General features: G+C 38.8%; 3 protein-coding genes across 3 annotated transcripts; 1 reads left to right on the top strand and 2 right to left on the bottom strand.

The window, feature by feature from the left end:
- The first annotated feature begins 368 nt into the window (after nt 1-368).
- On the top strand, nt 369-1,066 carry NHP2 (NHP2 ribonucleoprotein). The gene is made up of 2 exons (XM_068302483.1): nt 369-695; nt 754-1,066. The coding sequence occupies exons 1-2, from the start codon at nt 445-447 to the stop codon at nt 983-985; spliced, it is 483 nt and encodes a 160-aa protein (XP_068158584.1). The 5' UTR covers nt 369-444; the 3' UTR covers nt 986-1,066.
- A 1,034-nt stretch (nt 1,067-2,100) lies between these two features.
- Helz (Helicase with zinc finger) lies at nt 2,101-14,272 on the bottom strand. The gene is given in 6 exon segments (XM_068302482.1): nt 2,101-5,334; nt 6,576-7,377; nt 7,380-11,233; nt 11,352-11,964; nt 12,029-12,590; nt 14,132-14,272. Coding segments are annotated over 5 exon segments (6,312 nt in total). The 5' UTR covers nt 12,401-12,590; nt 14,132-14,272; the 3' UTR covers nt 2,101-4,663.
- A 245-nt stretch (nt 14,273-14,517) lies between these two features.
- Nucleotides 14,518-15,666, bottom strand: gnu (giant nuclei). The gene is made up of 3 exons (XM_068302435.1): nt 15,506-15,666; nt 15,362-15,432; nt 14,518-15,304 (listed from the first exon to the last, which is right to left on the bottom strand). The coding sequence occupies exons 1-3, from the start codon at nt 15,531-15,533 to the stop codon at nt 14,777-14,779; spliced, it is 627 nt and encodes a 208-aa protein (XP_068158536.1). The 5' UTR covers nt 15,534-15,666; the 3' UTR covers nt 14,518-14,776.
- Between the last annotated feature and the right edge of the window lie 576 nt (nt 15,667-16,242).

Genomic DNA, 16,242 nt, shown 5'->3' with positions numbered 1-16,242 from the left:
AAAAACTACGAAATAAATCGCCAAGGCGCAGCTGAGGTCGTGCTCGTGCAATTTTTCTCTTTCGTTTGATACCAAAATTATGTAGTTTAAGGGCGTTTTGGGCCCGAGTAGTAATAGTAAACATTTACCTTAGTAAACATTTACCATTTTCTTTTGTTAATTACTCAAAAACTACGAAATAAATCGCTAAGGCGCACCTGAGGTCGTGCTCGTGCAATTTTTCTCTTTCGTTTGATACCAAAATTATGTAGTTTAAGCGCGGTTTGGGCCCGAGTAGTAATAGCAAACATTTACCCAAAACGCTATGATTGCAAAAATGTTAATGTTATCGATATTTCTATCGATGTTTCATAGCTCTAATAGAACATCTGGCAATATTGAAGCTAACACGTGCATTAACAACTCTTGAACACACAACACACACAAAACACAAAAACATTTTCAATGGTTAAGGTAAAAGTTGAACGTTCTGATGATGCCGATGTCACCATCCAGGCTAGCGGCGATGTTACCATTAAGGAGGAAGAATCCTATGATGACAAGCTACTGTTTGTGAATGCCATCGCGAAGCCTATGGCAGGTAAAAAGTTGGCCAAAAAGTGCTATAAACTGATTAAGAAGGCCATGAAACACAAAACCTTTCTGCGCAATGGCCTTAAGGATGTGCAGACGCGCCTGAGAAAAGGAGAAACTGGGTAAGTAGCAGAATCGGCAAATGAGTTATATGAATAAACAATCTATGTTCGCCATCAGCCTCTGCATATTTGCTGGTGATGTAACGCCGGTGGACATCATGTGCCATTTGCCTGCCGTTTGTGAAGAAAAGGGCATTCCCTACGCCTATACGCCAAGTCGAGCCTCATTGGGCGCTGCCATGGGCGTCAAGCGAGGCACTGTGGCCTTGTTAGTGCGCCAGAACGAGGAATATAAAGATCTTTATGATGAGGTCAAAGAGGAGCTTGTAAACTTAGTTGTTCCTGTTTAGGAAACATTTTTAGTTATCACATTTAAGCGTAAAGTTAAGATTCCCCATTTTAATAACCAAATAAACTAATCAAAGCTAAAATTTTTTTCTTTTTGTTGTCCCTTGGGGATCTTTTTTTGTTCTTTTTTTTCCTTGTTTGTTGTTTTTTTTTTTTATTTTCAGCGTGGCTGCGGGGTTCCTTTATATAAATTGGTTTACATATTAATACATTGGTTTCTCATTTTTGTTTAATGCGAAATTATTTGCTTAGTGTTCAACATGCAAAAGTTATTAATTTAGTTTTGTGCTTAATGATTTATTGCTAAATGATTCTTTATGTTGTGTTCCGTTTTTAAACAAATGAAAAGGTGATTAAATCAAAATACATTTAATAGTTTAACTTTTTTAAAACTTTTGTTTTTGTTTAATTTGCGAGTTACACTAGTTAAATTAATCATTTATATTTCCGTCAGTTATCTAAAATCACAAAAAGTACAGTCGTGGTAAAAATAATGTCGATTTCAAAATTTATAATGAAAGAAAGAAAATACAAACTAATGTATAGTAAAAATTCCATGGAGTTTAGAAGCTATAAGGATGTATGAAGGATAGATGTTGGAATGAAGGGCGGAGCCGTATAAATATGTACATGGTAGATATCAAGTATGTATATGTATGTAACTAGTAACCAATTGCACATTGGAGAGACAACATAGTAAATCGGAAGGAAATCGGTTGGGTGGTACTTATGGAACGCAAATGGCTTCAAAATTTGATCTTTGTGTGTGTATTGAAAAAGGAAATCTATATACGACAAATTGAAGATATGAAAACATGTGAATTAACGTATTGTAATCATCCGAATTAACGAAATATATACATATGTATATAGTCTACATACATACATATGTGTTCGAAATTCAATGACTTCTGCAAGCTAACCCCTGACTTCAGAAAAGTATATGATTATGTGGTAAATGTTCGAAATCTGTTAAAACTAATCAGAGAACTTTATTATTTCTAATTTGAATTAAATTTAAAATCAACGAACTTCGTACAAATTTGTAGCATATAAACTATAAAGGATTCGTTTGTATTTCCAATTTAATTTAACACACAAAAAAATGAATGAAGGATTAACAAGTTTTACAAGTGTATGTATGTATTTTTGATCAGTCGGACGAAACTTGGGATATCGAATACAAATTTAAAATCGTTTCAATCTTTGATACACGAGGAGCTAATACTAAATTTATCTACTTTTTTAATAAGTGAAACAGATATAGATGCGTAATCCAGACTACTGACGCTATGCGGGAGTTGCTTGTTTGTATTATACTTTTAAACAGATAATCCTTGAACGAATGTATACATATGTATATATATAATAACCCATATATATATATATGTATATATGGTATTCGACAAATTATACAGGTTTATGCACGATATTGTAATTGTATTATGTAATTGATATTTGTATCCGTTAAATATACAGTGGCGATCACGAATGGATACGTGGTTTGTCGAGTTAAACTAAATTCTTAAATTAAAAATGTTAGTTAGTTATTTTTTAACAAATTGAGCAAAGTGCTCCATGTTTCATGCTTCAAAGTTATGCCATTCCTGTCGTGGGCGTATTAAACTTTTGAATTGTGTATCTCTTCAATCCAATTTTGATTAATTTTCGCCGTGCCTAAATTTTTGCAAAGCCTTTGTCCTGTTGATATTTCAAAAAGAAATATTTCGTGAGATGGGACTCGATTTCGGTAAGGCGGAGATATTGCTAAATCTCATTGCTAGTCTGATTAATGCCAAGGAACTTTGGTCAAAACTTTTAGATGTTCAAATTATATTCAAAAGTTGTAAACAAGCAAATGTAAGAACATTTTCGTTATTCGCACTTGGTTTAAAATTAAAAGTTAATTTGAATATTTTAAATACAATATTTTGAGTTTCTTTTTTACATGTATCTAACCAATTTAATTCCGAAAAAATCAAATCATTTCATTCGATTTGAAAGTTTTTACAGGCATATCCACTCGTCATCGCCTCTGCATATCCTCATCTTATTCGGTAAATATGTCTAAATAAAAGCGGTTATTCTGAATTTAATTCATGGAATTTTTTGTAAATTTCTCAATAAACAATTTCGGTTTTAATTTTTACACATACAAAAGTTATAACAAAAAAAAGGAAAAATAAAAAAAAAAACGGAATAAATAAATCATGCACAAATTTTATATAGTTGAGTTTATATATGTATATGGGCGGGTCAATTTGCTTAGAAAACCAGAATTGGAGACTATAAAGAATGGTATTAAAAATTTTACCACGAAACTTTCCTTCTAAAATCGACTCCAGACCATGCTTAAAAGCATTAAGATTTTGTATCTTCATTTTTTAAATTGTTCTTTCAATATTTAAAATTTTTGATTTTAGACAAAAAGTTGTATGGTTAAATTTTTCTAGAATTCTTTGTAGATTCAGATTCTAGTCTTTTTACAGAAGAAAAAATTGACCCGCCCTAATATGAATAAATAATATGTATATATAATCCATTTATATGCATATATAAATATATATGGTTATATAAAATCCATATATGTATATATAAGAGTAATCCATATACACACATAAATCTGCTGTTTAATAATCCGTACATTAAAATTCATATCCCATATAGCCATTAATTATGTTTTTTCAATAAGGAGAATATATTAATTATTTTTAAGTATGTTGCTTTTCTCTCTTTTGAAATTGTTTTGTTTCTAGTGATTGACAAATAGTTTTTCTTTTTGTTGTCTACTGCTGTACAGATGTAACCTTTTTCGTTTTTTTTGTTTTTTTTTTTTTTTTTTTTTTTTTTTGTTTTTAAATTTTGCATTCAAAATCGATTACGTACTACATAATGCAAGTATATAGAAAAATGTACAATACAAATTTTGTTTTCTTTGTTGTTTTTTTTAGATTGTTTTTGTTTTTTTTTCTTGTTGTGGTTTGAATTATCTTAACGACTAAAGCTAACTATGCATTTTGCATTTACATATTAGATCTGTGTTTTTATATATATATATATTTTTATGTTTTTTTTTTTTTTTTTTTGAGGGATTTTGGGCTGGTATGAAGGAGTTGAGGGGGTTTGGGTTTGGTGGATGGGGGAAAAGTGTGGCTTGGCCCTGCTGCGGCATTTGGAGTCGAGCGTTTACTGTAACTACTAGAACAAGAACAAGAAAAAAAAGTATTAGGTAAATATTATGAACTAAATTATTATATTAATTTATAATAATTCACATGTGCAACTTAAGGACTACCGCAAATTATATTTTATTTTATTTAAATAAGGGTTTTGTTTATTAAATGAAAGCAAAAATAAGGATAATAGGATAAAACTATATATAATAAGCAGTTCGTTTTTGATATTAGAGGCACGGATACCTCTACATGTATAATTCTTTCCTTTTTCTTTTTTTTTTTTTTTTTGTTTTGTAGTTTTTTTTTTTTTTTTTTTTTTTCTCTTTTTGTATTTTGTGTTATCTTAGAATTTTGCCATTTTTTTTTATTTCTTTATTAAAAGTTTTCTTCGCTTTTTTTTTTTGCTTGCTTGTCTTGCAATTAAATTAAGAAGCCCTATAATGCCACAGCAGGAGGAGGATTTAATAATATAGCCTCCACCAATTTGAAAGGGTCGCCCACATTTCACTGAAAGTAATTATAGTATCCCGAGGTGGCTTGTCCCAGTTCTCGTATGGCTGCAAACGGATCCTTATCGAGCAGCTCGTTGGCTGCTTGGGAGGATTTGGCTGCTGGCCCCGACGAGACTGAAGCCTGCTGCGGCTGCGTCTGCGGCTGCTGCTGTGGTTGACCCTGACTCAATACAGCCGCATATGTGGTAGCCGATGATGAGGGCAGCTGTTGTATTTGTTGATGCTGCTGCTGTTGTTGGTGGTGTTGGTGTTGCTGTTGTTGTTGTTGATGCTGCTGCTGAAGCAGCGAATGATGCGGATGAATATTGCTGGCCTCGTTGCCTGTAGGATTGTGAAACAAATCCATTTCGTGTCCGCTTTTCAGGGCATTGAAATTGTTGTACAATAGGTTATGAACAGGATCCCCCTTGTTAGAGTGATCGACTACGGCATTGTTGGCATGGAATAAGGCCTCAATGAGGTTGGTACCGGTTTCCAGACCGGGCATATTGTTGTAATTGTTGGCATTGCCATTGCCAGTCAGAGCCTGGCGGCGATAGAGTGGAACGGAGCTACCATTGCTCAAAAGGCCGTTGTGGTTGTTCCCCATGTTGCTATTGGCGCAAATATTATTATGCATACCCATATTTGGATACTGTTTTTCATTCAACAAAGCATTACCAGCTGCGTAAAGAGGAAGACAATAAAATTGAATCTAAAAACTGCATACTAAAAAATATGGAATTGAAGCTATTTTCCTATGGAATCTTACGGATACGGAGTGGGGAAGGTGTGTTCGAATCCTACCGGTACGGAGATATAAAGATCGGAGTTCGCTGCTAACTATAAGGGTTACCTTAGTTTATGATATTTCTGCCTGAAAACTATTGCTTTAATATGCATGACGTAGATGGTACATACATACATACATATAAATATATTAGCTTAAAAGAGCTATAAAAAAGGAATTAATGAACGAAATTTTAGCAATGACCAAATGTCATTTAAATTGATCAACGTTCTTCAAGCGTAAATCATTTGTGAGGTCGCTTTTACATAATAAGGACTGCAAAATGTTTTTCATATTACAATGGAAAGCGCATTATTTGTAAATTGAAAGTTTTATATCGACGACTTTTTTAAGTTTCGATCTACATGGAAGATTGGTTTTCATTGTGTTTTCTCCTTATTTAATTTGAAAAATTGTTTGTCAGTTTGTCAATTAGACATGATACGCGATACGCTACAGATAAAATTCTGAAAATTGTTTTAGCAAGAAACTACTTAAAATAAAGTTTTAGGGACAATTTTTGTTTTCAGCAGGTAAAGAAATGCACAAAGTTAAATGCTAAAGTTTTATTTATTATATTCAAAGAAAAGAACAGGTGCATTTATTTGAAAAAGGAACTTCATCGCTTTCTGGCAGTTTTGAAAAGTAAATAACAAGAGCCCTAACAACAAGAGCTTTGAATGCGCTCAAAACAATATCATTTGGGTTTACGTTTATTTAAATATGCATGCATGTACTTAAATCTTCAAATTGTTTAAATGCTTGTGAAAATTGCAACAAATTATGATCTTACTTTTAATGGGAACACGCATATGTATATGTCCTTTGGATAATCATTATTATCTATGCAAATCAAACTTCTACATGTTTTGCACTTTAAAAATCTACAAACGTTCGTATATTTTTCAATATGTCCAACAATGTATTAATAATTGTTTGGAAATTATTCCAAGGGGTTAACTTCAATAGGGGCATAATTTTGAACAGACAATTCAGACAGTGTTTGAATTTAAATTTTCATTTCTAGTTTTCTCAACACGACTGTATATCTATCTCCCTCAGTTTTGTGAAATTATAAATTTCTTTGTGCTTAGGTAGAAGATTGCTTTTTTTTTTTTTTTGTTCAAAAACTTACCATTTATCATAAAGTTGGCTCCATTTCCGACACCGGGACCGCCACTATTATTTATGGCTGAATGTACACCTCCTTGTGCAGGGCCAGGTCCGGGTCCAGTCATTTGATTATAAAGCGGTTGATGCTGGTTGACAGCTGCACTAGGTGCAGGTGGAGGTGGTTTGACTTGCTGCTGCTGCTGCTGGCTTTGCATAATTGCAAAGAGGCGACTCTGCTGTTGCTGCTCGGCCAAGCCGGCACCGTTAAGGCCATTGCTAAGCGAGGGTCCAACGCCTGAGACACCGCCACCAGGATTTCCCGTATTGGCCACCATCCCAAGGACATCCCTCAGTATGGGCTGGGCTATGTCATTCGCCCCATTCATAATAGAGTTGAAAACCAAATCGATTTGCTGATTAAAGTTGTCCAATGGAGGTGAAGAGTCCACCGATGGTGGCTGTGGCGGCTGCTGCTGATTGGGATACATCATGGGATATTGGGGTGGACGCTGCGTCTGGGCTTGTAGTGGGGCCATCAGCATGGATGGTATCTGTTGCGGTGGCTTGTGTGGTTGTGGAGGTTGTCCTTGACCCTGCTGCTGCAAGCTGGCCATTACTTGACGCAGCATATCGGCGAACTTGCTGGCCGCCTCTTGGCCCATTGTTTCAGTTAGCTTTAAGTACCATTTATATTGCTCTTCCTTGGGGTTAAAAGCCATCTCATATATGGTAACATTGGGTGGGAGCAGCTCATGAGCTGGAGGAAATCTCATGGAGGAAGGAGAAGATTGCTTGCCGGCTGGATACATGTAGGGGGAACTGACAGTGGCGGCTGTTGCTGCGGCGGTTGTTGTTGCGGCTGCTGTTGAGGAGGAACCCCCTTGTCATAGTTGTTATACCCACCTACTCCATTGTGCCTCAAATATGGAGGAGGCGGACCATTCTCCATGGGACTCATTGGTCCATTCGGAACACTGCCGCCCCTCTGCATGCTCATAGGTGGGAGAGCTTGTCCATAAAGATGATGGGGTGGCGGCTGAGGTTGACCATGATTATACAAGGTTTTCTTCGCCAGAAAACCCAGTTCGCTGGGATTACGCAAGAGTTGGGCAGCTGTCGAGGCAGGTGGTGGTGGTACACTGCCTCCCCTTAAGGGTAGGGCGGGATTAGAATTAGGTGGTGGCGGTAGACCGGATCCCGGGCCTCTGCCTGGATTGCTAACAGGCGGTACTGATGGTTGTTGTTTGTTGGGAGGTAAAACACTCCACGGATTTGTCTGGGGCGGAGGGCCCCACAAGCTGGCATTTGGATTAGGCGGCTGCTGCTGGCCCTGTCCTTGACCCTGTTGTGGTGGCCTCCAATGTTGCATAGCCGCATACTGGCCGTAGGACGGTGGAGGAGGACCTACTCCACTCTGGTTTTGAGGTGGGGGCTGTGGGGGACCGCCACCTGGTGGTAGCCCTCTCAGATGTGGTGGTTGAGGTGGACCATTTTGCAGTGGTCCCCGCATGCCCATGTGACCAGTGTAGTGGGGCGGTGGTCCTGGAGGACCATTGGCTGCCTTCCCTCCTGCAGCAGCTGCAGCCATGATGGCTGCCATGTGAGTGGTATACATATGATTGGCCGCGGCCATGGCGGCCATTTGATTCATTTGATGTGAAGCCGGAGGACCTGGTCCCAACATTCCATTGGCCGTGGCAAAATGAGGAGGAGGACCGGGGGGACCATGACCATGTCCATGTTGTGGGGCGTTCAAATAAAGGGCTGCCTGCTCCCTTAAATACGCCTCTGGCTGAAGGGATCTGGGTACAAACTCGGGTGCCAGCGGATTGAGAACATAACCACGTTTCAGCTCCACACCATCCAATTGGCTCCGCAAATTCGACCATGTGAGACCAAATAGAGACTTATGCTCATCACAAATCTCTATAAAACGCTCCCATACCTTGCGGCAGCGTCCGATTGAGCACAGTGCAACAGGATCACCAACAACAGCCACCAGTGATTGGGCACGTGTGATCGCAGTGTTTAATAGCTTTGAGTTACTCAAGAATCCATAATCTGTGTCCGCATCACCAATGCTGGCGGCTGAAGCAGCTCCAGGGCCACTACCTTGGGGCAAGCAAGTGCGACGTGTCCTAACCGTGGACAGAAATACTGCCCGAAACTGCTTGCCCTGAACATTTAGGACGCGCTCCACCGAAATACCGCCCATACGTCGCTTTCTTAATTCGGAACGAATCCGAAACACTTGATCCGCATAAGGAGTCATTATTCCAATACTGGTGTCATTTAATTTGCCCCAAGCACTGGGCCAACGCTTTCTCAATTCTGAGACTCTTTCCACCACTTCGTAAACTTCAGCATTATTGTAAAAAGCTGTGGAGTTTTTATCCTGAACGTCCTCACCACGTGTGGTGAAGAAGGTTAACGGATAGAATCGTTCGTGCCTTGGCTGCTTTCCCGATGCAACCAGTTTTTGTTCATAGAAGAGTTCGGAAGTGAACTTTATAATAGCTTCGTGGGCGCGATAATTCTCACAGAGCAGAATCTTGCAAGGAAAATTAGAAGGATAATGGTCATAGAGTCGCTCCAGTAGAGAAATGTGCAACTTTCTTTCCTTGGCAAAGGCGGAGAACAGTTCAGGGCTCATTTGCATATGATCACCGGCCAAAACTATTCGAGTCGAATCATTGGCCAAGGCCAGAGGCATAATTGCCTCACACTCCATGGCCTGGGCGGCTTCGTCTAAGAAAATATGAGTGAACAGACCCTTGGGTAGTCCCAGAGTGGCTAATTCCATGCTGATACTGAGTGTGACGACTATAATGCGATGACGCATGATGTCCTCGACAGTCGGACGACGGAAATTGCCAACGCCATCGGTTATGCAGTATTTCTGGACCACACTGTTTACAGTGGCTGACCAACGTTTGTGGTAGTACACCCTTAGCGGAGTCGCTTCTTCTAACCCCTCTTCAATCCACGGATGCAGATACTCCTTAATGTAAAGATCGGCTGCTGAATTGGAGTGAGTGCAAATGAGAATCTTTGCTTCAGGCTGGGCCAGCAATTGTTTGATGGCCTGGGCCAAAGTGTACGTTTTGCCCGTTCCGAATGGCCCAATTAGCAATATGGGTGGCAACTTAATACTCAAAGCTGTGGTGATAGCATTTACGGCTTCTTTTTGTTTTGCATTCAATTTGGGTTCACATGCGTCCGACCACTGCTTCTTGGGTGTCCATGGGATGTTGGGCTCCAGTTCAGTCGCTGGAAATATGAGCCGGAAATCGGTTATTTTATCCACTGCATTATGCCACTCACAATACGGCATACGATTAAGTTGGAATTGAATGTCCACTTCCAGCTCTGTGTCAGCTTGGAGTGCCATTGCCTCGACACACTTCGAGGACAATTTTAGATAGATCACATTCTTGCCCTTGTCCTCGATGAGGGCCTCATATACATTTCGTAACTCGGTTGATGACTTGCTTGACCCATCATCGGGAGCCGAAATGTACACACTGCTGCAATTGGAGAGAATCAATCTGCCCGGCGAGGTGTCCTCCGATATGTCCTTGCCTAAACGCATTAGTGCAAAAAGCTCGCCTGCCAATGAATATTTCGCCGTACTCGTGGCCATGCCTGCAGGTGTGAGTATATAATTGGACGCCACTGTTAGCCTAGTTCTTACATTGTATCGTGCTATTTGCTCATAACGGGCTATCTCCTCCACATACAGCAACTCGTGTATACGAGACCGGTAATTATTTTGGGTCAAGCGTTTTTCCACTATGGTGGACTGGGTTAGCGTAAATGTGGCTGCTCTGGGGCATGGATATCTCTCCAGCAACTCCTTCTCGTGCTGGAGATCATCGAGATAGGCCTCCGTTTTCAGATGTGTTCCAATAGTAGTCTCGAAACGGGTCAGTTGTGTGTTAGCTACATCCCATCTTGTAGCCGAACTATTGATAATATCACGCTTAATTTCCTCAATTTTTTCTGCGTCATTCACTGGCAAGACATCCACACATAAATGCCGCACTAGAAGAGGTTCCTGACCTACATCAAAGCATACGGCTTGACGGAAAGTACCATAGATTTCCGTATGAAATTCCACAGTTATCTCATGGATCACTACTGCTACGGCATCAGCGCCATCTCCACCAGCAGCTGCCGCTGCATTCACCCATTCTTGATCAGACTTTAGCTCTACATTTGCACTCGTATTTCCCAGTCTGATGCTCTTTAAAGCAAAATGATTGCGATGAGCATCCTGAAGCAGAGCCACGGCTTTCAAGGATCGCTTTGCCTCCAATTGAAATAGCCATTCGCGCTTTGAGGTCTTTGAACTGATACTGGTTACCAGTTGTTGCTCACATTTCGCTTCCATTTCAGACACTTTCTCGCACATAATGCGTTCGGGAGCTGTAGCTTGAATCCATTTTTCTAGCACTTGCTCCGTGTACGACTTGCCATACAGTTCCTTCTCACAGGCTTTCTGCACACGCATACGTCTATACTCAAAGCGCTCTTTCCATTCGTTCAGCTCGTCCAGGCCGTGGGCCTCCACACACTGCGCTCCATAGTGACAGGTGTAGGATTCAGCAAATGTCTCGCAGAGACTGTACGTATCAAGCGTGTAGCCACGAGGTGGTGGTCTCCATTTCCAATCGCGCCCTAAAATCAAACAAAAATTCAAAATGTTAAAATCATTGAGGGGGAAATGTGAAATAACAAGCGAAAGAGTCAGAATAGACGGTTTCGATTTCATCATGAGAATCTAAATTTCTCTTACCCTCATCACTCATGATGACTTTCTGATGGCTCTCCGTCTGGCAGTGCTGACGTAACTCATTCCGAGTCTGAAAGTTAATGGCGCAATAGCTGCAAGTAGTAGATGGCGTTGCTTGATCGCCATCTGGATGTTGTCCCTCAAAAGGCCCATGTTTACCGCCAGTTATTTTAATGGCTGCCAAAAGATCATTGTTTTTTTGCAAATTTAATGAACTTGAGTTGGATGTCGATATAGTGCTGCTGCTGCCGGTACTACTTGAGCTGCTATAGCTGCCACCGCTGCCACCACTCACACTACTGCCGTTCTGTTGCTGATGCTGTTGTTGTTGTTGCTGCTGCTGCTCACGTTTCTTCAAACCCTTATTGCTGAGTAGCTTACTGTACTTATCCAAAGGCAGATTATTTGTGGCCCAATGATCAAGTTTGGTGTCCAGTATGGTCATCTCGTCTTCAAGGCGCGCGTGTGGTAGCTTTTGCGTTGACTGCGACTTTTGCTGGCCATTCATAATCATCTGTATAATAGATTTATAGCGTTCCAATGTTTTGGATATGTCAGAGAAGATTTGCTGCCCGCTCAGCTCATTGATCCATTTGCTTAAGAAGTGTTCGGCATCCTAAAACATAAAACAACAATTCCTAAGTTGAGTTGATCTCTCTTCATGTTTTTGGTACACTTACCGCATACTTGTGAAGCTTGAAAAGAGCATGGACCAGCCAGCGGCGAGCGCGAGATACGCTAGCCAAGCATTCGGTCTGCTCCGCCAATAGAGTTAGCACTTTATAGGCATCCGCCAAGCAGCCTTCATACATACCCATTTCGAGTAAACACTCGCAACGACCCAGCAGACATGCGATTTGCTGATCCTTCTGGGCCCTTGTACCGGTTGTGCCGTTGCCACTTCCACCATTCTGTATCTGCGCCTGTCCCTGTGACTGAGTTTGAGCTTGGCTGGTCGGTGAACTGAGTATCTGATCGTAAAGCGCCACGGCACGTGACCAACTCCGTCGACGCACCATGTCATGTGCTTGCGTTTCCTTCTCAGCAGCCATTTGTGTAAATTTATCTGTTGGTTTTAATCATGCATGCGATTTTGGTTGGGTCCTTTAGCGCCCAGTGTTTTTCGTTTGTTGTTTGCGTTTTTTGAATGCTCGTCGAGTTATCGTTATTATTAATAAAAGCTTGATCTATTTTTTTTTTCCTTCAACGTTTTTATGTTTACTTTTTGGGCATTATGATTTACTGCAAATATACAAAAGTTGTGGACGCTATTAAGAGTATTCACATTAGAAGCAATGAAGCTTTGATTGTAAAGTCAAGTTCGCTTTTCGATAAATTTAGATTTTGCAGGAGTGGCGATACCGAGAAGCCAGATTACGCTCGCCTCAAGGATTCCACCGGTAAGGCTTATCAGGGAATTGTGAGGGCCACACACCAAACCTAGATTTTACCTATGAAACTGTTCAAACTGCGATTTACCCCCCACCCACGCATACGACCGAATTCCGCCACAGAAATGAGTGAGATCCGACACCGATTGTTTTAACGATGTCTTCATGAAACATTTTCTCAAATAGTTGTAAAATGCATTTTACAAATGTATGTACATGCATATGTACATTCATACATGTATAAGTACACATTTGCATCTACGCATATTAACATACATACATATGTATCTACAGATTGATGTAGGTTTTACCAATAAACAAAAATGACTCTCAGACTTTTTGTTGGTTGTTGTTACGCAAAATTTGATCAAGTGGAAAACTCCAACTAGAATTAAAGGAGGCACGTTCCTCGACATAACCATTAAGTATTTTGAAGAAATACTAAATATAATTAAAAGACAATTACATAGGCTAACAAGGAGAGGGCAGGAAATGACAGCGGTGAGTCGTTGTCGTAATTGTTGTTCATAGGCAGCCTTTTTTGTGCATTATGGGACAGGGGGCTAAGTCAGGTAGGAAACATCCCGTGCTTGACCAACAAACTAATATTCCATTTGTTTCTTCAACTGCTTGGTACACAAACTAATCGAACTACATATGTATTTCTTATAACTTTTTTTCTGCCAATTTGGTATTTTTTCTATTTTCAACTCCACAGTCAGAATCAGCTGTATGCACATATTCATGTTTGTACATTATTAATTATACGTTGGCTTTCTAATGCACTTGTTTCTAAACTTGCAATTGTTAAATATTTATTTTACCTTTTTTTTTGCTAGATATTTTTCAGTGTTGGCAAGCAGACCAAAAGTTATTTTATCGCTCAATGCTACCCAATGGCTACCCAACGCAATCGTTGTCGAAAATTGTTGTCCAAACAAAACAATACTGATAATCTAGTATTTTTTGTACACTTAAAAAAAATAAAATTTATAAATTTTATATTTATTTGCAACGAGCAGCCGAATATATGTATAGTTGCATATATTCTTAAAATCTACATATGTATGGCAGATTTACAATAGAACTAATGACATTACTTTGCGGACAAACCCTATAAATACATACATACATACATATATAGCCATGTACATATGAATATTCATAAATATGGTCATTTACTCCCAAACATTTTGATGTCACATATTTCTTGCAAATATTACTTGTTAAAATTATCGTTTGTAACCGAAGATCATCAAGCTTTTTGTACTTCTTTTCTTTTCTATTTTTTTTTACATTTGTCACTTTGCAAACCAAACGAATTGAAACTCTGCATGAAGTTTTCCACTCCAATTAATGCACACAACTTTGCACAGACTATTTGTATTTTACCTTTGCACTAATTCTTAAATTGTCTATACAAACTATACACTAATTATATGTATTTTTACATCACGAGAAAACTATGAGAGAAAATGCACAATGTAATGGGAAAATTCGCAAGCAAAATAACGTAGAATAAGTGATGTGAACGTAAATGACGTTGGATATGTGCAAAACGCATGTATCGATATATCGATATAATGTAGAAACGAACATATTTGTCAAGAAAAATGTAAAATATGTGACCATACGAGCCCAATTCCAATCTCATGCGCGCGCCAAATTTGTGTTGAATTCCAAATATGTGTGTAAAATTAAATGCCCAAAGCAGCCCTACGCTAACAATCTGAAAAGAAGAACTCACACAATAAATGAAAAAAATATTTTCATCGTGATTTCTATGTATGTATACCTTTTTATAAGATTTTTGCATCGGACATTTAAATTGGGAATAAGAAAACCTGCAATTTATAGGTTGATAAGCTTGTTGGGTATCTGGTTTGCATGCTACAGTGAAATAAATATTGCAGACTTATAGACAATTTTTTAAAATTTGTGGACGCTATTTTTATAAGAACTCTTATTTTAGAATACAAAAGGATAATAATTACTGACAGAAACTTTTAAGACATAATTTTTAGCACACAATACATATTAAAAAAAACGTTTTGCAAACTTGATAACTTCCATGATCAATTTAAGCTCCTTCGCTCCGCGTACCCCGAGAGCCTCTAGATCTTCCACAGTCATTTGTATAAGAACTTGAATATCAATTTCTTGACGCGTAAACATCTCTGTTAAATGTTCGTTATTTGTACGATTTAGTAAGGAGCGAACGCGAGGACTAAGGGTAGGATGCTCTACCGGAGAGCCTTGTTTAAATAGATGCTTTGATGTACCACCCGAAGTCTCCTGCTTCACCGTAGTCTTAGTTTTTTTTCTTAGCGTAGATGTATTTACGGGTCTCGTAGACATATTGCCCATCACCCTGGTACTGCTATTATCTTGAGCATGCGGATGGGGCGAGAATACAGATCGCGTACGCATGAATTCTTGCGAAAAACGACGTGGAGCAATACCATGTGTTAATTTTCGTGATGGCACCGGTGGACGATGGGACCGTTGATGGGCGTCTGTTTTCGAACTTCGGTAAAGTCTATCCCTGGGTTCCCCAGTTGGTGTCTATAAAAATAAAAGTCACATCAAAGTACATACAAAAAGGGTGAAAATTACTCTTACCTCTTGATTTGAGTCAAAATTAAATACTGACGCTGTTAAAGGTGTCAAGGGAGTCAGGGGCGAACGGGGATCTGTCAGAATGAAATATTAAATGGATGTACTATATGATTTGATAATTATCGGTGTCTATACTACAAATAGTACCTCTCCAAGCGCGATTGTAGCGTTCCATTTCGAAAATGTATTTAATATATTAGAGCAATCAACGAGAAAATGTGGCAAAAGTATGGCAGATGTGTATAGCTGTTAAATAAAAAGAGATGATAAATGATGATATGACAAAGTGAAGTAACAACGTGATTTCGGGAAAACGTAGAATCTTGGAAATGATTTAGACGTAAACATCAACTATCGATACTTATTGTTAGACGACAAAAAACTGATGAATGCAATACTTATGTGGAAAAGTTAAAAAAAAAAAATATTAATAATGTGTATCCTCTTAGCGCGTCCATGGTGGCATGGATAGGCAACGTACACACATCGGCCTAAAAATTAAGGCTGAAATAAGACGACGCACACTTGGGCCTTTTGGCATTTTACATTGCCAAAATCATAGCTTCTAATCAAACAAAAAGAATTCCTCAAACTTTAAAATTAATTGCCAAGAGTGAAATTTTTTTTTTATTGTTTTAAACGACTACATAACGTTTTTTTAAATGTTTTAATTCGATTTTGAAACATGATTTTTAATTATTATTAATTTTGAATGTTTGCTATTGATGGCTGATTTTTATCAAAATAATAATTAATATTTACATCAACATCTAATAAACTCAACCTTTCGGAACTGTAATTGCTATTTTCCAAATACTTTCAGAATAGCAAGAAGAGGTGGGCATGGGCTGGGTTTTCGTCGGGTACCCGTGGGTATGGGCTGA

Source organism: Drosophila tropicalis, unplaced genomic scaffold (assembly GCF_018151085.1).
Source record: "Drosophila tropicalis isolate 14030-0801.00 unplaced genomic scaffold, ASM1815108v1 contig_993, whole genome shotgun sequence".
In the NCBI taxonomy this organism is placed as follows: domain Eukaryota; kingdom Metazoa; phylum Arthropoda; class Insecta; order Diptera; family Drosophilidae; genus Drosophila; species Drosophila tropicalis.
Note: the sequence above shows the minus strand (reverse complement) of the source record. Positions and strands in the feature narration are given on the sequence as shown.